The sequence below is a fragment of the Rhincodon typus genome, chromosome 5 (assembly GCF_021869965.1).
Source record: "Rhincodon typus isolate 14 chromosome 5, sRhiTyp1.1, whole genome shotgun sequence".
Classification (NCBI taxonomy): domain Eukaryota; kingdom Metazoa; phylum Chordata; class Chondrichthyes; order Orectolobiformes; family Rhincodontidae; genus Rhincodon; species Rhincodon typus.
Genome location: NC_063336.1, coordinates 1,965,449 through 1,987,416, shown reverse-complemented (window position 1 = coordinate 1,987,416; position 21,968 = coordinate 1,965,449). Strand labels below are relative to the sequence as shown.

General features: G+C 41.8%; 1 protein-coding gene across 2 annotated transcripts in view; it reads left to right on the top strand.

Annotated features, from left to right (window-relative positions):
• Window positions 1–3,155: 3,155 nt before the first annotated feature.
• Window positions 3,156–21,968, top strand: part of lbr (lamin B receptor) — a 40,793-nt gene continuing 21,980 nt past the window's right edge. The window contains exons 1-4 of one of the 2 annotated variants that reach the window (XM_048596796.1): window positions 3,156–3,300; window positions 14,708–14,875; window positions 17,764–17,970; window positions 18,612–18,704. In XM_048596796.1, coding sequence (XP_048452753.1) covers window positions 14,711–14,875; window positions 17,764–17,970; window positions 18,612–18,704 — 465 coding nt within the window. In that variant the 5' untranslated portion in view covers window positions 3,156–3,300; window positions 14,708–14,710. Of the gene's footprint in view, window positions 3,301–14,707; window positions 14,876–17,763; window positions 17,971–18,602; window positions 18,705–21,968 lie in introns of both variants that reach the window. The other variant, XM_048596795.1, reaches the window with a different exon arrangement.

Sequence of the window (21,968 nt, the reverse complement as noted above, 5' to 3'; positions counted from 1 at the left end):
CCACCCCCACCTACAAGCCTCATCCCCCGCCTCCTTGACCTGTCCGTCTTCTCTCCACCTATCTGCTCCTCTATCCACCTTCCATTATTGTCTCCCCGCTCTATTTATTTCAGAGTCCCCTTCCCCTCCCCCATTTCTGAAGAAGGGTCCGGATCCAAAACGTCAGCTTTCCTGCTCCTCTGATGCTGCCTGGCCTGCTGTGTTCATCCGTCCCTAACCTTGTTATCTCAGATTCTCCAGCATCGGCAGTTCCTCAAAGATCATGCAGCTTGGAGCTGGAGGAACGCTAATCCTCTGATGCTGTGTTGCCTGCTGTGTTCCTCCAGCTCCACACTGTGTTATCTCTGACTCTAGCATCTGCACTTCTTACTATCTCTGACCTCAAAGATCATAATCTTTGAATAGCTGAGCCATGTGCAAATTGACATCAGATACATAAAATTAGAGTTATGAATACATGGCTTAAAGACTGGTGTAGGAGAAGTGCATGCTGGCTCGTAGGCAATTAGCAATGGCACAGGGGAAATTGGGCACTGTAGCATTGAGACAGTCTGCCCTGAATTATGCTGGAGCTGTAGTTCTAATGAACTACATAGCTAGGGAAGTTGAGAGAACTTTAATAGAATAGAAAAGTAATTTATTGTTACTTGTATTTTTACAAACAATACAACAAAAAGTGTTTAAGTCGCCATACCATGGCGCCTATATTAATAACAAAAGGTACAGTTAAGAAAAAAAACAAAATTAAGACAAAGTCCATCTTCTTTAAATCACGGCTCCTGGGTTCGTGAAAAGACAGTACAGCTGCATGACCACCATGCCGTGCCACTGGAATCCCAAACCGCAACGCTCCGCAGAAGCTGCCCCAAGGATCAATCTCAGGAAGGAAGATGTCGCAAAAGCTGCCCAGTGGAATCCCAGGCCGCCGGATGCCTGATTGAAACCATCTCATCGCCGAACCCTTCTGATAGAATCCTGGGTTGTGCCGCCGAAGCAGACCACCACTGGACGCGGCTGCAATGGCCACGAGGAAGTACCATAGCCGCTGCAGTAGCCTCCCAAAAGATCCCTCCTCCACCTCCAATGTAGCAGCCGATACCGGGTTCCCATGCTCACCCCTCCACCAGCCAGCTCCTTGCAGTCATCTGTCAAGAGTCCTGCTCCAGGCTCACCAGTGGCTGCCGAGCTCTGGACACCATTGAACCTGCCTTCTGCCAAAAATTGAGAAAAAGGAAAAAAGAGGAAAAAAAATCAAAAAAGCAGGAAGAGTGTACGAGGTCCGGGCTAGGAGCCCAGATGTTGCCTCCTTGATTCAGTGTCAAGGCAAGAGATTAAATGTGGAAAGATGTGAGATATCAAACAGTAGTACAGTTGCTTGTACAGTTGCTGGGAAAGCTCAGCAGGTCTGGCAGCATCTGTGAAGGAAAAAAGAGTCAACGTTTCGGGTCCGGTGACCCGGCAGTAATGTGGGAAATGAGAGTTACAGAGTGGCAGGAAAGGACAAAAAAAAGAAAAAAAATAAGAGTATAACAACAATTGAGACTTAGATATTTCAAAGATAACAAAAAGACAAAAGGAAAGGCTGTGCTTTTGAATGCAGCTAGTATTCAGAACAAAGTAAACAAATTGATATCGTACTCTAAAGTAAACAAACACAGGAAGGCTAATGGCATGTTGGCCCTTATTTCATGGGGATTTAAGTATAAGAGTAGGGAAATCTTACTGCAACTGTACAAGGTGCTGATAAGACCACTTCTGGGCTAGTGAGCAGTTTTGAGCTCCTTATTTAAGGAAATATATCATTTAATCAGAGAAGATTGACTAAGATCATCCTTGGTATGGAGGGATTGTCTTATGAGCAAAGGCTGAACAGATTTGGACTCTACTCATTGAAGAGTAGAAGGATGAGAGGTGATCTCATTGAGACATATAGGACTCTTGAAAGGCTTGAAAAGATAAATGCTGACAGGATGTTTCCCTCAAGGGAGAGTTTAGGACCAGAGGGCATAATTTCAGGATAAACAGGTGCCAATTTAAGACTGACACGAATAGGAATTTCTTTTGTCAGAGTGTGGTGAGCCCTTGAACTCCTTGTCACAAAGAGCTGTGGGGTGGGATCCTTGTGTATATTTAAGGTTGAAATAGATGAATTCTTGATCAGCAGGGGAATCAGAGAATATATACAGGAATGTTGGATCAGGCATGATCCAATTGAATGGCAGAGTAGGCTTAAGGGACTGAACAGCTTGCTCTTGTTCCTACTTTTCATACTGTTGTGGTCTAGTCTAAGGCTATCCTCAATATTTACCCACCGACCAATTTTCTTATCAGCTGCAAACTTTGAATCATAATTAAACACAGAAACAGACTCTTCAGTCCAACCTGTCAATGCTGACCATAATTGATCAACCTCTTCCCTATATACTAAATTGAAAGAACTACAAATAAAGATCACCGAGCCTGAAGTATTTGGTGCCTGAATGGTCCAAAGGTTCCCTGCAGTAAAAGTCAAGGTGGCATCCTGTGATTTTGTGGAAGGTGTTGGTATGGGAAGGGGACATAAAATCAATCAGGGTGAGCTCTGGAAAGGTGGCAGGGGAAAGTGCAACTGATGTTAACACTATGTTAGAGATTATTGTATAATTTAAAGCCCTTACATAAGAGATGGTAGAACACTTGCCGCTTAATTTCACTCAACCCTATTTTTCACTTCCTTAAAAGTTTGCAATGTTTCCTTTGTAACCACTCCCATTGCTGATGAATGTGGCCATTCACCTGAATGTTAACTCCAGTTTTGTTTTATGTCTTTACATGTGATCTGCTGCCTACGAACCAGCATTTTCTGTTTTTATTTCGGATTTCCAGCATCTGTCGGGATTGCAGAACCTGAGATGACGTGCGTTTAATGGCTGTCACAATTTTCTTTCCGCAGAGGAGTTTTATCTGAACTTTCTTCTCTGTCGGAAAGTGAGGCGGAGGAAACAGCACAATTTTCGATTGACGCTCGTCAGTCCGGTCCTGAACCTCCATCACCACTACACCTGCTTCTTTAAACTCCGCCATTTTGTGACGACCGTTATGATGGAACGCGATCTCGAGTGGCCGAGCTCAGCCAATCCGCGAGCGGTACGGCCGTTCAAACACTTCGCTCTGGGCCAATGAGTGCTCTTGGCGCCTTTGTGGAGCTCGTGAGCTGTAGCGGTGGAAAACAAGAACATTCGTATTTCAAAAAAAAACTGTCTTTTTAGAGCGTAGGAGAAGAGTTTATTTTGAAGAAAAGATTTAAACATTTCAGCTAAGGTAATGTTTTCCGTTATGCTCGATGGGAGTTTAGAAGTAAGAATTTATTGTTTTTCTTCGTAAACTTGTTTTATTTGACGTTTTGAGAGGGCGGGCGATGTGTTTCCTCCTGTCAAGTTTCTTCTGAAATGGTGGGTGGAAACAAATAAAATAACGCGTAAAAAAACCCGAAATGTTCTGCTTTTGAGCGCAAAGACATTTGAGACGTTTCAACCTCCCTCTACCCCACTACTTCCGTTAACGTGACAGGATTTTGATGGTTTTAGTTAAATTTTTTCTCGGAAAACTGCGACACTCCAATAAAGTTTTTTTTAAAACTTGATTTTTCTTTCCAGTTTGAGGGACAGAACTAAATGCGTTCGTCATCTATATGGTATTTTCTCCGAGTTCTAGTTAAAATTTTTGAACATCTACGGATTTTAAAATAAATATTGAAAGCGAATGGTCTCAAAATAACTTTTTTTCTATCCTTCCCGAACAGATATATTTTTTAAAATTTTCTATTTTTTGTTTAAGTATAAATCACCTTACTTGTTTTCGGTGCTTCTGGACGTTATTCTCTATGGCTACTAGGAAACAAGTGTATGGGGAGGTACTTCCTGTGCTTCATTGAGCTGTCAGTCTGTTTTTTTTAAAAAATGCGCCTCTATTTTCTCGGCGCACCACTATTAAGCAAAGGCTATTTCTTTAACTTGCCTTAAACCAGACATCTTTAAAAATATTGTAATTCAGAAACAAATCAATGCTTCGTTGTTTGTTTTATTCTTTGGGATGTGGATGCTGCTGGCAAACCCAGAACTTGTTGCCCATCCCTAATTGCCCTTGAACTGAATGGCTTGGTAGCTTAATTCAGAGGGTAATTAAGACTGTATTACATTGCCATTGGTGTATATTACATGGGTCTGACTGGCTAAGGTTAGGAGATTTCATTCCTTGTAGGGCATTCATGTTGAACAACTTTGGACCAACTCGTCCATTCCAACCAAGTTTCCCAAACTAAACCAGTCCTACTTGCCTGCATTTGGCCTATATCCTTCTTAAACCTTTCCTGTTCATCTACCTGTCCAAATGTCTTTTAAAATATTGTAACTACCTGCATCCATCACTTCCTCTGGCAGGCCATAGGAACATAGAAGATAGGAGTATAAGGAGGCCATTTGGCCCTTTGAGCCTGTTCTACCATTCATTATGATCATGGCTGATGGTCCAACTCAATAGCCTAATCCTGCTTTCTGCCCATAACCTTTGATCCCATTTGCTCCAAGTGCTAAAGCTAGCTGCCTCTTGAACACATTCAGTATTTTGGTCTCAACTACTTCCTGTGATAATGAATTTCACAGGCTCACCACTCTTTGGGTGAAGAAATGTTTCCTCATCTCAGTCTTAAATGGTCTTCCCTGAATCCTCAGACTGCAACCCCTGGTTCTGGACCCACCCACCATTGGGAACATCCACTCTGCATGTACCCTAACTAATCCTGTTAGAATTTTTTAAGTCTCTGAGACACCCCACCTCCCCATTCGTCTGAACTCGAGCGAAAACAATCCCAACCTTATCAATCTCTCCTCAAACATCAGTCCCGCCATCCCTGGAATCAGCCTGGTTAACCTTCTGTGCACTTCCTCGAGAGCAAGAGCATTCTTCCTCCAAAAAGGAGATCAAAACTGTGCACAATATTTTAGGTGTGGCCTCACCAAGGCCCTGTATAACTGAAACAATACATCCCAGCTCCTGTACTTGAAACCTCTCGGAATGAAGGCCAACGTACCACTTGCCTTCTGTACCACCTGCTGCACCTTCATGCTTACCTTCAGCAACTGTTGCTCAAGGACGCCCAGGTCCCTCTGCACACTCCCCTCTCCCAATTTACAGCCATTCGGGTAGTAATCTGCCTCCTTGTTTTTGCTTCCAAAGTGAATAACCTCACATGTATTCAAATTATACTGCATCTACCATTGATTTGCGCACTCGCCCAATCTATTGAGATGCTGAAGGATCTCTGCATCCTCATCAGAGTTCACCCTTCCACCTAACTTGGTATCATTTGCAAACTTGGAGATGTTACATTTTGTTCCCTCATCCAAATCATTAATATATATTGTGACATCAGTCCCCGGTCCTGCCCAGGTGTGACCCGTCCAATTTGTACAAGTACCACCTGCCCCAGAACGAGTCCCAATGCCCCAGGAATCTGAACCCCTCCACTGACGCCATCTTTTCAGCCACGTATTCATCCGATATATCCTGTCATTTCAACTCTGATGAGCACCTGTTCATTCCACATAAGAACTACCCTCTGTGGAAAAAGTTGCCCCTTGGATCCCTTTTAAATCTTTCCACTCTTACCTTTAAAAATATGCCCTCTAGTTTTAGACTCCCCTACCCTAGGGAAAAGGCCTTTGCTATTAACCTTATCTATGCCCTTGTGATTTTATAAACCTCTATAAAGTCATCCCTCAACATCCTACGCTCCAAGGGGATAAAAGTCCCAACCTCTTACCACTTAGTGGTCTTTTGTGTGCAGAGTTTTTGGCCAGTTTAAACTGTATTGTGAATGGGGGAGGGGGGGGTGCTTGTGAACAGATATAAACAAAGAGGATACCGTATATTGCCTTTAAGATTTAAATTGTGCTGCTCAGTGATTTTATGATCAATCTGTCGGACGCACCAGACCTTCTGGCCTAGAGGTGGGGACACTATCATTCCCCCACAAAGTTCCCATGCTCTGATTGTATGAAGACCTTTTAATCAACTGTGTAGATATCAGCAGAAGGGCTGGTTGCTATTCTCCATTGTTTGGAGATGCTTGCATCACTTCAATGTTCAAACTTTGAATTGAGAAATGAAGGAACAATTGACTTGAAGAATGAGCATATGAATTAGATCACTCAAAGTAATTTACTCATTATTATATCTTGATTTAAAATTAACAAGAGGAGTGTGTATTAGAAACTATTAGGCTTTTAATTTTAATATTTAATTTTAATTCTAATTGCTCAGATGTTTAAAAGATTAGCACTCTTCAAATATACTTTATATTTCACTCTTGAAGCTGTAGCCAGCTGACTTGCATTGTTTCTTCCTACATTTGTGATTTTAGACTGCGTTTGCTGTCTGCTTTTGCTCACAACTCACTTTTTTTAAAAAAATCTTTTGGGTCAATTTTTGCATGGACTGATGGAATGACACTGGTTTACACTAGAGGTCGCAACTTCTTTTCCAAACAGACACCAGAAAAAGTGTCATATGAACAAGAATAGACCACTAGGTCCTTCAAGCCTGATCCACCATCCAAAAAGATCGTGGTTGATCTGATTTCGGTCGCAATTCTACGTTCTTGCATAATCCCTGATGATAATCTTTCATACACTTGGTAATCAAGAATCTGCTGTCCAGCCAGCTGAGCGCACTGATCCCCGATTGGCGATGCAGTGTGATGCCAACAGCACAGGTTCAATTCCCCACTGACTGAAGTTACCATTAAGGTCATGCTTTCTCAACCTCATTCCTTTCTGAGGCATGATGACCCTCAGGTTAAACTACCAGCAACCATCTCTCTCATTAGAGAGAGCAGTCCTATGGTCTTCTGGAAATATGGCATCTTCAATCAAGAACGTATATACCTATGCCTTGAAAATATTTAAAGGTTCTACATCCACTGTCTTTTCAGGAAGGGAATTCCAAAAATACTCAAACCTTGGAGAAGAAAAAATTCCTTATTGTCTTAAATGGTGAACCCTTATTTTAAAACTTTAACACTGACCAGAAGAGAAAACATCCTTTCAACATCCACCCCACCCAGTTGAGTTCCCTTAGGATGTTAAGCTACCTTTGACTCTTCAGAGTTTCAGGCTTTCCTTAGAACGCAATCTTCTCACCCCAGGTATTAGTCTAGTAAACATTTTCTGAACTGCCTCCAGTGCATTAACATCCTTTGCAGGCACGGTGACCTGTGCTGAACACAGTATTCTAGATGCAATCTCACCAATGCTCTGTATAACTGAGGCATAACCTCCCTAGTCTTGTATTCAGTTCCTCTTGCAATAAAGCATAACATTCTATTAGATTTCTTGACTATTTGCTGTACCTGCATACTAAACGTCTGTGATTCATGCAGTAGGACACCCAGATCTCTGCGTATCAGAGCTCGGCAACATCTTGCCATTAAGAAGATTTTTCTTTTCTCTGCCAAAATTGACAATTTCACATTTTCCTGAATTGTATTCCACCTGTCAGATCTGTGCCCAGTCCTTCGCCTCTGCCTTTGTGGGTTCCTTTATGTTCTCTTCAGTCCTCAGTTTCCAATCTACCTTTGTGTCAACAGCAAATTTAGCTATCATACCTTCGTCCACATCATTTATATAAATTGGAAAGAGTTGAGGCCGCAAGACCAACCCCTATGGCAATCACCATCCTGACACATTGCCATTCTGCCAGCCTGAAAAGATCCACTTTTTCCTACTCTGCTTCTTGTTAGCCAGTCAATTTTCTATCCATGCCGATATTACCACTTTGTTTTTATTTATTCATTTTGTGGGAGGCAGGCATCGCTGCCCGTCCCTGGTTGCCCTTGAAGGTGGTAGTTAGCTGCCACCTTAAATCACTGCAGTCCATCTGCTGTGGGCTGACCTACAATGCTATTAGGGAATTCCAGGATTTTGACCCAGTGACAGTGAAGGAACGGCAGTATATTTCCAAGTCAGGATGGTGAATGGCTTGGAGGGAAACTTGCAGATGGTGGTGTTCTCACATATCTGCTGCCCTTGTCCTTCTAGCTGGAAGTAGTCATGGGTTTGGAACATGATGTCTAAAGGTCTTATGAATTACTGTAGTGCATCTTGTAGATAGTAGCAGCAGTGTGTACTGAGTAACTATGGTGGAGGGATTGGATGTTTGTGGATGTGGCGCCAGTCAAGCGGACTGCTTAGTCCTGGGTGGTGGTAAGCTTTCTTGAGTGATATTGGAACTGCAACCATGCAAGCAAGTAGGGAGTATTCCATCACACTCCTGATTTGTGCCTTGAAAGATGATGGGTGATCAGGAGGTGACTTACTTGCTGCAATCTTCCTAGCATCTGACCTCTTTCTTCAGGTCACAAATATAGTGACTAGAACTCAACTGGCCTCGCCAGTTGAAACCCCCAGTGTGTTGATATTGAGGGATTTGATGATAGTAACACCATTGAATGTCAAGGGACAGTGATTACATTGTTTCTTATTGGTGGTGATCATTGCCTAGCACATGTGTGGCAAGAATGTTACTTGGCACTTGTCAGCCCAAGTTTGGATATTGTCTAGATCTTGTTGCATGGCTCCAACCAGCAGAAAGTTTTCCCCCTGTTACTTTGTTAGAGCTCCTTGATGCCATACTTGGTCGAATGTAGCCTTGATGTCAAGGGCTGTCACTCTTGCCTCACCTCTGGACTTCAACTTTTTTTTTTGTCTATGTTTGAACCAAGGCTGTAATGAAGTCAGGAGCTGAGTAGCCCTGGCAGAACCCAGACTGGACATCGCTGAGCAGTTTATTGCTGTACAGGTGCTGCTTGGTAAGATTGATGCCTTCCATATCACACCATCAGTTTATTCTCAATCATCAGCTGGGTTGGATTTGTCCTGCTTTTTCTGTACAAGACACACCTGGGCAATTTTCCACTTTGTCAAGTAGATGTCAATATTTATGGTTGTACTGGAAGAACTTGGCTAGTGGAGAAGCAAGTTCTGGAGCACAGATCTTCAGTATTGCCAGATTGTTGTCAGGATCCAAAGCCATTGCAGTATCCAGTGCCTCCAACCATTTCTCATTATCACATGGAGTGAATTGTTATGGCTGAAGACTGATATTTGTCATATTGGGACCACTGGAGGAGGTCGAGATGGATCATCCCCTTGGCACTTCAGGCTAACAATTACTGCGAAAGGTTCAGCCTTTTCTTTTGCATTGATGTCCTGGCCTCTTCTATCATTGAGGATGGGGATATTTGTGGAGGTGAGTTGTTTAATTCTCACTGTGGGTGGCAGGACTACAGAGCTTAGGTCTGATCCGTTGGTTGTGGGTTCGCTTAGCTCTGTCTATCATTTGCATTTTATGCCGTTTGACATGCAAGTAGTCTTGTTTGGTAGCTTTACCAGGTTGACGCCTTTTTTTTTTTTTAGGTATGTCTGGTGCTGCTTGTGGCATGCTCTCCTGCACTCTCCATTGAACCAGGGTTGATCCCCTAGCTTAGTAATGGTTGTGTATCCTGGGCCATGAAGTTGAAGATTGTGCTGGAGTATAATTCTGCAGCTATTGATAGTCTACAGCAACTCATGGATGCCCATGCTTGAGTTGCTAGATCTGTTCAAAGTCTGTCCCATTTACCACAGATAGTGCCACACAATATGATGGAGGATAATGTGAAGGTGAGACTTTGACCCCACAAGGACTCTGTGGTGGCCACTCCTACCAATACTGGCATGGACAGATGCATCTGCAGCCAGCAAATTGATAAGGATGAGGTCAAGAATGGTTTTTCCTCTTGTTGGTTCCCTCACTACCTGCTGCAGACCCAAATTTTTACGGCCTGAAAAGCTTGATCAATAGTGCTGCTGTCAAGCCACTTTTGGTGGTGAATGTTGAAATCCCCCAACCAGAGTACATTGTGCTCTTACCACCCTCAGTGCATCCTCCTAAGCATTGCTCAACGTGAAGGAGTACTGATTTTATTAGTGGAGGGAGGGTGACACATGGTACATGATAACCAGTAGGAGGTTTCCTTTCCCATGTTTAACCTGAAGCCATTAGTCTAGTAAATCTTCCGAGCTGCTTCCAATGTAGTAACATACTTCTGTAAGTACAGTGACAGTATTGTACACAGTGCTCTAGATGAAGTCTTATCAATGCCCTGTATAATTGAAGCCTAACCTCCCAACTCTTGTATATAAAATTGCAATAAAGCATAACATTCAATTAGATTTCCTGATTAGTACGCAGGTGCAGCAAGTAACCTTCTTCCGTGATTCATGCAACCACACACCCAGACCTCGCTGCACATCAGCTCTGCATCATCTCACCATTTAGAGAATACACTTTTTTTTATTCTTTGTGCCAAAGTGAACAATCTCTCATTTTTCCATGTTGTACTCGATTAGCTATATCCTTGCCCACTCACTCAACTTACCCCCATCCCTGTTAGATATGATGAGTGAGGATGGTGGAGCCATGCACTGGATTGATAGAAAACATTGGTTCATGGATTCACCTACTGTGGTCTGTACTCATTTTTCCAGATAGCATTTAAACTGGAAATTTAGCCACATTGCACAGTGTAGAATATTCTCTCCCCGCTCTTAAATTCTGGCCCTCTTCAAACGAATGCTAGCATTAGATTTGTCTTTCTAACTGCTAACTGAACCTGCATGTTAACCTCAAGAGAATCCTGATCTAGGACTCCCAAGTCCCTTTGTGCTTCAGATTTCTGAAGCCTTCCCTGTTTTTAAAAATATTCTACACCTCCATTCTTCCTACCAAAGTGCATAATCTCACACTTTTCCACGTAGAATACAATGTGCCACTTCTTTGCCCATTCTTCTAGCCTGTCCAAGTCCTTCTGCTACCTCTCTACTTCCTAAACACTACCTGTCCCTCCACCTATCTTCGTGTTATCTGCAAGCTTGGAAATAATGGCTTCAGTTCCTTCATCCCAATGTTAAAGTACAATATGAATAGTTGTGGTCCCAACACTCACCCCTCCAGAACTCCATCCTGCAAAAGACCCCTTTGTCCCCACTTTCTGCCATCTGCCAGTCAGCCAATCCTCTATCCATGCCAGTACCTTGAACCTAACACTATGGGCTCTTATCTTATTTAGCAGCCTTCTGGAAATACAAATAGCTGATGTCCATTGGCTTTTTCTAAGTTGCTCGTTACCTCCTCAAAGAATTCTAATGAATTTGTCAGGCATGACTTCTCCTTGACAAAGCTGTGCTGACTCGGCCGTATTTTACCATGCACTTCCACGTATTCTGCAATCTTATCCTTAATAATGGACCCGCAAATCTTTCCAACAACTGAGGTCTAGCTAACTGGCCTATAATTTCGCATCTTCTGCCCCCATCTCCCTTCTTAAATGGGGGTGTTACATAAGTTCATCTTCCAGTCATCTGGGACCTACCTTAACTACAGTCATTCCTGAAAGATCACCACCAGTGCCTCCACAACTTCTTCAACTATACCCTTCAGAATCCTGAATATAGTCCATCCAGACTGGCTGATTTATCCACATTCAGACCCTTCTGCTTCCCCAGCATCTCCTCCTTAGTGATGGCCACTGCACTCGTTCCTGCCCCCTAACTCTCGTGAAGTTCTGGTATGTTGCTGGCATCTTACACTATGAAGAATGATGCAATGTACCTATTTTGATCCTCCACTGGTCACTGAACTTCAGGCTGAATACTTTCCATCTACTACCACCCTCTGTCTTCTATTGGACAGCCATTTCTGTATCCAGACAGCCAAATGTCCCTGAATCCCATGCCTCCTTACTTTCTGAATGAGCCTACCATGGGGAACCTTATCAAATGCCTTGCTAAAATCCATATTCACCACATCCACTGCTTGACTTTCATCAATGAGTATCATCACATCCTCAAAGAATTCAGTAAGGCTTGTGAGACATGACCTGCCCCTCTCAGAGCCATGCTGACTATATCTAATCAAACTGTGCTTTTCCAAATAATCATAAATACTATCTGTCAGAATCCTTTCCAATAATTTGCCCACCACAGAAGTAAGACTGTCCGGTCTGTAATTTCCAGGATTATCCCTATTCCCTTTCTTGAACAAGGGAATGACATTTGCCACCCTCCAATCGTCTGGTTCTACTCCAGTGGACAGTGAGGACGCAAAGATCATCGCCAAAGGCGCAGCAATCTCTTCCCTCGCTTCCCGTAGAAACCTTCGGTATATCCTGTCTGGCCCAGGGGACTTCTCTATTCTTGCAAAATTTCTAACACATCCTCCTTCCTAACTTCAACCTGTTCGAGCATATCTGCCTGTTTCATGCTGTCCTCAAACGTCAAGGTCCCTCTTCCTGGTGAATACTGAAGCAAAGTATTCATTTTGGACCTCTCCTACCACCTCCGACTCCGCGCACAAGTTCCCTCCACTATCCCTGATTGCCCCAACCCTCACTTTGGTCATCCTCTTGTTCCTCTCAAGTATAGAACACCTTGCGGTTTTCCTTAATCCTACCCGCCAAGGCTTTTCATACCCTCTTCTAGCTCTCCTAAGCCCATTCTTCAGTTCCTTCCTGGCTACCTTGTGTCCCTCTAGAGCCTTGTCCGATCCTTGTTTCCGCAACCTTAAGCGTTGTCTCTCCTATTACTGTTCTGAAAAATATAATAATATAATAAGCTTTGCTCCCCTTATCTTTCTGTAATTTTCTGTGCAGTGGAACCCAACCCCAGCCCCCTCCCCCACTAAATTTAATTTGAAGCCCTATCTACAACCCTGGCTGTGCAATTTACCAGGACTCTGGTCTTGGTATGATTCAAGCGGAGCCATTCCATAAGTAGAGTTCCCTTCCTTCCCCAGTACTGGTGCCATTGTCTAATGAATTCAAACCTGCTTCTGCTACACATTTACTGCTTTTAAAAAGCAGCCAAGTGATACAAAATTAATTTTGTCCCTAACTGCCCATATCACTTTCTGCCTATATCATCGGTACCTACATGGATCACAACCGGATCATTTCCTTCTTACTCCCAAGTTCCTCTGTAGCCCAGATGAGAGATTCTGAACCCAGGTACCAGGCAGGTAACACAATCTTTTGGGACTTTTGATCCTGGCCACAGAACAATGTCTGTTCCTAATACTCTATTACTGTATATCCTGCCTTCCCCAATCCAGTTGAATAGCTACCTGTATTAGAACCATGGTGCATTACAAGCCCAGTCTATTGCGCCTTTCCTTATAAGAAAATCCCTCCAGACTCAAGATCAACCGTGTAAACCTTTTCTGGAACGCTTCCAATGCCGTTATATCTTGCCTTAGATAAATGAACCAGTACTGTTTAGTTTTCCACTTGTGGTCTGACTTGTTTAATTTTAGCTAGAGTTTAGAGTAGCCTTTATAGTCACGTCCACTTGATTGAGTGCAGTGAAAAGTTTGTAGCGTCGTGGCTGTGGTGCCTTCTTAAAGTACATGTTACCTAGGTACAGAATACATTAAATGCTTGTTACAGAATTGAAATACTTTTTTAATAAAAAGTCTAGCATAGAATACATGCAGGAGGTGGTCCGAGTCCAGGCTGACCTGGATGACGAGTTGTGGATGTGGGTCATTGGCCGGAGTCTGGCGCAGGAGGCAGCCCAAGTCCGGGCCAGCCTGGGAGATGAGTCCTGGAAGTGGGTCGTGGGCTGGAGGCAGCAAGGTCTAAAGACCCTGAAGCCTGGTGGGCATGAACTGTAATTTGAGTACTTTCTGAAACTTTGTATTCCTGTGTTCTCCATATTTCTTGTGCAGCTGTGATATTGACATGGAACAGGAAAAGTCAGGTGTGTGACAATTGGGTGGCACGGGGCTCAGTGGTTAGCACTGCTGCCTCACAGAGGCAGGAACCCGGGTTTGATTCCACCCTCGGGCAACTGTCTGCATGGAGTTTGCACATCCTCCTTGTGTCTGCATGGGTTTCCTCCGTGTGCTCCGGTTTCCTCCCACAGTCCAGAGATGTGCAGGCTAGGTGGATTGGCCATGCTAAATTGCCTGTAGTGTCCAGGGATGTGTGGATTAGGTGGGTTATGGGGAGATGGATCTGGGTGGGATGCTCTTGAGGGTTGGTGTGGACTTGTTGGGCCAAAGGGCCTGTTTCCACACTAGGGACTGTATGAATTACTTGCATTTTATGTAACATAATTATATGTTTAGTAAAGCCAGAATCAAGTTGTTTATAGATTCATATTGCACAGAGCTGACCCTTTCATCAAGCCTATCCATGCTGAACATAATCCCAAACTAAACTAGTCCCACTTGCCTGCCCCTGGCCCATATCCCTCCAAACCTTTCCTATTCGTGTACTTATCCAAATGTCTTTTACACGTTGTAATTGTATCCACATCCACCACTTCCTCAGAAAGTTCGTTCCACACACACACCACCTTCTCCTCTCACCTTAAAAGTGTGCTCCCTAGCTTTGAAATCCCTCATCCTAGGGAAGAGACACCTACCACTAATCCTATCTAAACCCCTCATGAATTTATAAACTTCTATAAGATCGCCTCTCAACCTCCCACGTTTGTCCCACAGCATGGTCCTCTAGAACTTGTTCTGAGGTTAAGAGCAAGGAATAGTCTGACTAATAATCAGGTAGGTTTTATTTTCATATTCTCGTCTGCTGGCTACAAATGGAATAAAGTATCTGCTTTTCTTTCAGAGAATGCCAGCCAAAACTTTCTCGGATGGTGAAATGGTCATGGGTCGTTGGCCGGGTAGTAACCTGTACTATGAGGTTCAAGTGACTGGTTACAACAAGAGCACCCAGCTGTATGCAGTCAAGTATAAGGATGGTACTGAGCTGGACCTGAAAGAAAGTGATGTCAAGGTGAGAGATAGTAGGAACTGCAGATGCTGGAAAATCTGAGATAACAAGGTGTACAGCTGGATGAACACAGCAGGCCAAGCAGCATCATAGGAGCAGGAAGGCTGACGTTTCGGGCCTAGACCCTTCATCAGAAATGAAGGTGATGTTGGTGACTGAAGATTTAAGATTTGAAGAAAATATCTTTGTGATATTGCAAGCAATTGTGCTCTAACCATAATCATGCATTTCAAATTGTTTCTATACTGATGGTGTAGACATTAATTGCTTAGAATCATATAGTAGATTGTGTTCCACCATTTGAACTGAATCTAGCGCACAATTAGTTAATTGCTGTGCATGTACAAAGTAGTTCTCCAGTGGATTTTACTTCCTTCTCCCTTTTACACTGGCTTGGGTCTCCTGTGATGCTGCAGTCTCTGGTGCTACCTAAATTGAGATCTTGCATTAGGAGTGTGCTGAAACAGGCCCATGGTAATGCGATGAAAAAATCAGAAGGCACGTGCTTTATTAAATATCTTTTCAAAGGAAATTGTCAGAACGGGAAAGTTTTTTTTTACATCTGCCAGCAAATCCATCCTGTTTTTTGATCCTAAGCATGCTGACGAATATTTTCACTACACCTACTAATTCCACCTCTGTCCAGAGTGCAGTCAGGACCAGAAGTTAACGTGTTACATCCAATAGCTCTTTGTTCCATCTGCAAATGTTTGACCTACTTAGGATTTCCAGCCATTTATTTTTTATTTTTGTTCCAATTTTCAGCATCAGTTATATTTAATCTTTAAGGTAAAGATATAGGACACTTGGCAATCACCAACTTCTTTATTCTGTCTCTATTAAGTTGATAATTTGAAAAGAATTCTCTTCATATGCTTTTTGAAGGTGTTTACATTTTATTTGGATAACTTGTATCAGTCATTACCAATACCTCACTCCATGTCTTTTTTCCCTAATGTCAAGCCAAATCTGGTTCTGTTTGTGCCATCTTCAAAATGCAGAAGTTCACAGGAATCATTTGATAACGCTGTGCTTAAAATGAGTGTTGTTTGGAAATTATTCCAAAACATTTAAGGATCATCTGAGTGTTATCAGTATTTTCTTCAATTTTAGCATGTATCCATAGAAGAGTAATATGATGCCAATTAAAAGAACAGAAGACCACCTTTTGGGGTAGAGGGAACCTTAACAGATTTCCAAAAGAAAGGAAAGATTAACATTGTGTGAGAAATAATGTTATGGGATCAAGGTGAGTTGAGAGGTACTTGTTGTCTTTCTGAAGAAAAATAAGGACTGACATTTGTCAAATTTATGGAATAAAAGATTCAAAAGTCTGGAGAAAGAAATAATTGTACTAAAAACCTAAAGAACTGCAGATGCTGGAAATCGGAAACAAACAAGTTGCTGGAAAATCTCGGCAGGTCTGGCAGAATCTGTAGTGAGAAATCAGAGTTAGTATTTAGGGTCTGCTATTTCCCCCTTCAGAACTGATAGAATCCAGGAAAAGTTTGGTTTTTGTACAGAAGATGGGGAGGAGGGAGAGTTAACGATTTAAATAATTGTATCACTCTTCCACGTTGGTGTAGAATTGTTACACAATTAACCCCTGCTGCATTGGAGAACACTCCAACTCATTCTGTTTCTCATAAGTTATCTTGATGGAGCTGTGAAAGAATGCAAGTTACACAGTCACATTTAGGACATTAAAATATTTGTCTTTGTGGAATGAGGACTGATGAAGAAAGAACTACGGAGGTACATCTGACACTTTGAGCTGGAGGCCACGCTACATACACTGCAACATTTTGGGAATGTGAGGTTTACTTTTAGCAGGAGGCCTCATGACTTTATCAAATGGTCAGTGATGGGGGCAGTATGGCTACAGCTGAGACCGATAAGCAAGTACAGAGGACAAGAGTGCAGGAGCCCTCTGCATTTGCATTTGTGTGACAGATTCTTTCAAATAGTTTGGGTGAGCGTAGGATGGCAAGTCTGATGAGCCAACTGTTCATGGTAACGTACAGAAAGCCATAAAAGTGGGGAGCAAAATGGGACATAGTGATAGTAAGGGGCGGTATAATGGGGGGAATTGACACTTTTTCAGCAAAGTGAGTGTCCAGAATGCTTTGCTACCGGTCCAGTGGCAGGGTTTGTGACATCTCAGTGCTGTATTGATCTTGCTTTGTAAGGAAGGGTGGAAATGCATTGGCAGCAGTTCAGGTAGTTTAGTAAAGCTCCTCTAAAATTGGAAGGTTGACTTAGGAAGGAAATTTGGATAGGCTAGATTTGTATCTTGTGACGTTTAGAATATTGAGGCAACTTGATTGATTGAAACATGAGTTTCTGTGATGTCTTGACACGTTGGAGGTGAAAGAGATATTTTGTCTCATGGGAGAATCTAGAACCTAAGGTCTCTTTCAAAATAAGCAGTAATCCATTTGAGAGAAAACAAGAATTCTTTTTCTCTCTCAAAAGATAGTTCCAAATGCTATGGAAGAAGGGGTTTTTGAATATTTTTACAGCAGGAGTAGATAGGTTCTTGAGCAGCAAGGGAGTGAAAGATTATGCAAGATTATGGAGTAATCAGGTCAGCCATGACCTTTGTGAAGGTAAGAGGAGACTCTGGAGCAGCCTCCAGAAAAATGACCTCATCCGCTCCAAATGCATATTCCATTTACCTTAACTGCATAATTTTTGACTGCAGTTCAAGCATCTTTATTAAAATCAATTTAGTAGTGTTTACATGAGCAAACAATGGATGCAGAAAAATAATGAGAACCATTTGACTTTTTGAGCACAATGTTAATTCAAGTTGCTGATGGATATTTGAAAATATTTAGTGGAAGTAAAACCATAATTAATTAGTTACATTTTTCTTTTTCTTCTGCTAGCCCTTAAATTATTTTAGAATGAGAAAAGCCCATTCAAGATCATCTTCTCGACAGCGTAGTCGATCACGATCACGATCACGATCACGTTCTCCGGCTAGAACACAAGCTCCCAAGCATTCAACCTCTCGTGGCAGGGAGACTAAGAAACCCATGCAGAAGGAAGAAGTGCAAAAGGAAGATGTGCCTGCACTGAAATTTGTCCATCAGGTATGTGAAGGTCTTGTCAAGATTTGGATCGACTCAGGACTAAGCTCTGTGGTCATGTGACTGTATTAGTCTCCAGCTCGGCCTCTTGACCCTCAACAGATTTCAGTATCGGCTAGAAATGTGAATGGCAAAGAGGCAGTCTCATGGTGTCTGCCCGTATGCCACTATCTCTGTGGCTGTGTGGAGATTAGCAATTATAGTGACCATTAAAAGGTGGAATGGCTGGAGGTGCAGTGAAATTTTAACAGAAATGTGATAAAGGAATTTAACTTGATTGCTCTTGAGCATCAAATTAGTTGAAATGGTAGAATTCTGTCTATTTTTCTGGGAGCTGGTGCTCACAGAGATACAAAAGAAGATGAAAGGCAAAGAGGAAATATTGTTCGCACAAGCTTTGACATTGATTTAGCTTTTAGAAGCGTCCCTAAAATGAATAGACCCCCAGCAAATGTGTACTAGTACTTTGAATGGTGGTTAGTACTGTTAGTGTGTTTGGACTACTTTACTGTTGGGTCTCAGTCGAATTAGCAGTTTTGTGTAGTTGTGTTCAGGGAGACCAAATAAAGCATTTTGTTAAATTCTGAAAGACACTGTTTAAATTCGAAGTCTTATTGATGCTTTCTTTCTATGAGATGCTTCAGGAGAACAGCACAAGCAGCAAAACTACCTCTGTGACAAACTACAAAGAGGCGGAGGAGGAGAACAATGCCAAGAATACCTACAGAATTGTTGAGGTAGAGAAATCCCTTCTCCAGAGTACTGATAAAATTCAGTGTTACTTCAATGGTACAAAGCATTACAAGGATCTACTGACTTCTACTTTCTCATTCTAAGAATATCAGGAATAAGAGCAGGAGTAGCCCATTCAGTCCCTTAATCTTGCCCCACCATTCTATAAGATTATGGCTACTCCGCCCCAGGACTCAACTCCCCTTTCATGCTAGCTTCTCGTAAATCTTTGAAATATCAGGGAGTTGAGATCTATCTACCTTCTCTGTAAGTACTTGGTGATATAACCTTCACAACTCCGGAGAATTCCAGACATTCACTACTCTTTGATAAATTCCATTGCATCTCAGTTTTAAATAAATGTCCCCTTATTCTGTAACTATGTCTCCTAGTTAAAGATGTCCCTACTAGTGGAAACATCTTCTCAACATCTACCCTGTCAAACCCCCTTGGGGCTTGACAGTTTCAAAAATATCACACCTAATTTTTTTCCAAACTCTACTGATGACAGGCCTAACCTGTTTAACCATTCTTTATAAGTCAGCCCCTTCATCCTAGGAATCAATGTATTGAATCTCTATTGAGTAACCTTCAATGCTTGTATATCCTTAATATTGAAATTGTGCTTGTACTCCAACTGTAGTCTCACGAATACCGAATACATTTGTAACAAGACTTCTCTATTTTTAAAGTCCAACACCCCCCCCCCGCCAGCCAAAAAGTCCAAATTATTTGCTGCATCTGCATGTAACTTTTTGTATTTTATGCACAAAAATCATCCAAATCCCCCTGCTGTACAATTTTTTTTTGAGTCTCACATCATTGAAATAATAGCCTACCTTTTTGATTTCTTTTTTTCTTACAAAAGCACATTACTTCACACTTTTCCCTACATTAAACTTCATCTGCCGAGATTTTGTTCAGTCACTCAACCTATCTATATTCCTTTACAGATTCCTTCTATCCGCGTCACAACTTGCCTCCTATGTTTGTGTGGTCAACAAACTTGGATATCACACTATCCTGTCCTTCAAGTCCATAATACTGGAGGCCGAGGATTGATCCTTGTGGCACTCCACTAGTTACATCTTTCCAACCTGAAAAATACCCGTTAATCCCAACTCTGTCCCCTTGATTCAGCAACTGGGTGGCTATTTTATGGGCTATATTACAAAAGTGTGATGGAGTTTAACATGGTCTTTGCATTAAATGGTGATGACTGTTTCAAAATGGCCATTACCCACACCAGGCTGGCAGTTCACTTTATATTTGTTATATAGGTCAACCCCTATTTTTGGGATAAAAGAAGTATCACTATTGTATAAAATTGGCTAAATGATGGAAAAGAAGAATTGCAGTGAATTTGATTACTTTTTCCATTCTGGAGGGTATATAATGTGTACCCCAATGGTCAATACTGTGACCATGATTTCTGATTCACATTAATGACTTTTGGGGAGGTGTGGGTGGGGCAGAATATAGGAATCAATTGTAAAATTTTCTGATGCCACAAAACTTTTATAAGCATAGTAAAATACAGTGAGAAATAGACATCAAGATGATAGAGACGTGGTGGTGGAGTAGGAGAATATATGGCAAACAAAATTCAGTGCAAGAAATGTCTGAGGCATTGTGGTTGACTCTGGACAGTTTTGGGGATGGGCAATAAGTACTGGCCTGGCCAGTGACCACCATCTCCTGTGAATCAATACATTTTTAAAATATTGGGAGAAATAACGAGGAGTGAGACTTACAATAGTATCAAGTTGCCTGCAAAGGGAATGAATGAAGAAAAGGACCTTGGGTTGTTTATGTGCACATCTTTGGAGGTAGTTTGGCAGGTTAACAAAACAGTAAATATCCTTTAATCAATTGAAGAAAACAAAAACTGCAAAGATTTGTTAAATCATGTCTAACCTCAGTTCAAACCCAGCAGGAGTATCATGTCCTTTTCTGGACTGCACAATTTGGGAAGGATGTAAAGACTTTAAATCTGTTTTAGAATAGATTTGCTAGAATGGTTCCAGGCTGGAGCAGTTACAGTTAAATGGCTTCACTGGAGAAGCTGGAGTTTTTCTCCCTTTTTAGAGGTAGTGAAGACTGAGGAGATATGATGCCTTTATAATTTTAAAGGGTTTAGATAGAGTAAATGGAGATGGATTGTTTCCAGTGGATGAATAATTGATAATTAGAAAGCAAAAAATTGAGGGTTTAATGAAAAGTTTGTTTTATTGAAAGGAGTGTTTAGGATTTAGAATCAACTGTCTGATTGAATCAGTATCCACCATTCTATGATCACACTTAAAGGGAATTGGATAGTTGAAGTGGGGCAGGGGAGTGAGGCTAACTGGATTGCTCTTTGAAAGTAATGGCAGAGAATCTGGGTTCAACAGACAACTTCTGTGCTGTACTGTTGTATGATGAATCTCAACTGAAGATTCAATTTTAGGGGCTAGTTTGTTGTTATGCTGCCCTTTTATATTTGGGTTTGATGCCTTCACACTGAATTATGGCGTCAATCCTAAATTTATTTTCTGAGATTGAACAGACAAACTGATATTCCTATTTTTTTTTAAAAAAAGCAAATGCTGTGATGTCAGCCTCGACATTAACAATATTTTTCTCTCCACGGATGCTGCCCGACCAGCTGTGTTTCTCTAGCACATTCTGTTGTATTTCAGACTTCCAGCATCTGCAGTATTTTGCTTTTATCTGATATTCCTAAGATTTAGTTGTTTCTGACCAAGCAGATGAGAGATCATGATAGGGAGTGTTTTTAATCGGTCATCGTTATTAGACTAGTGGTGTTTCTTTCCATGGATGTAACTGAAATGTTAAATGATTTTTCTTTTGAGGATTTGTTTACTTTTGCATGACACTATAGCCAAGGAAGTATAGATAATTTTGTGCCACTCCATGGCTAGTTTTCTTGGGATTCCCAATGTTCTTTTTCATTCTTTGCTGACGGATGATGTTTGACTTTTGTTTGTGACTCAGTAACGTAACTGAGCTAAAACTGGCGATTTCTTACAATATGGGCAGAGAACCCAAATGCTTTTGTGTCTATGTCTCTTTGCAGAACTTTTGCTCACTTTTAGTTTTTATTTTGAGTTCCCTTTCTTGTTACTCTCCTGGTGTCCTGCTCAGTTTATAGAAAACCTTCATTTATCAGTTTTGCTGACAATTTACTTATTTCTGTAGTTGAGGAAGTGTATTTTGATAATGAATTGCGCAAAAATCCTCAACACTAGTGCCCTGCAAGGTTGTAT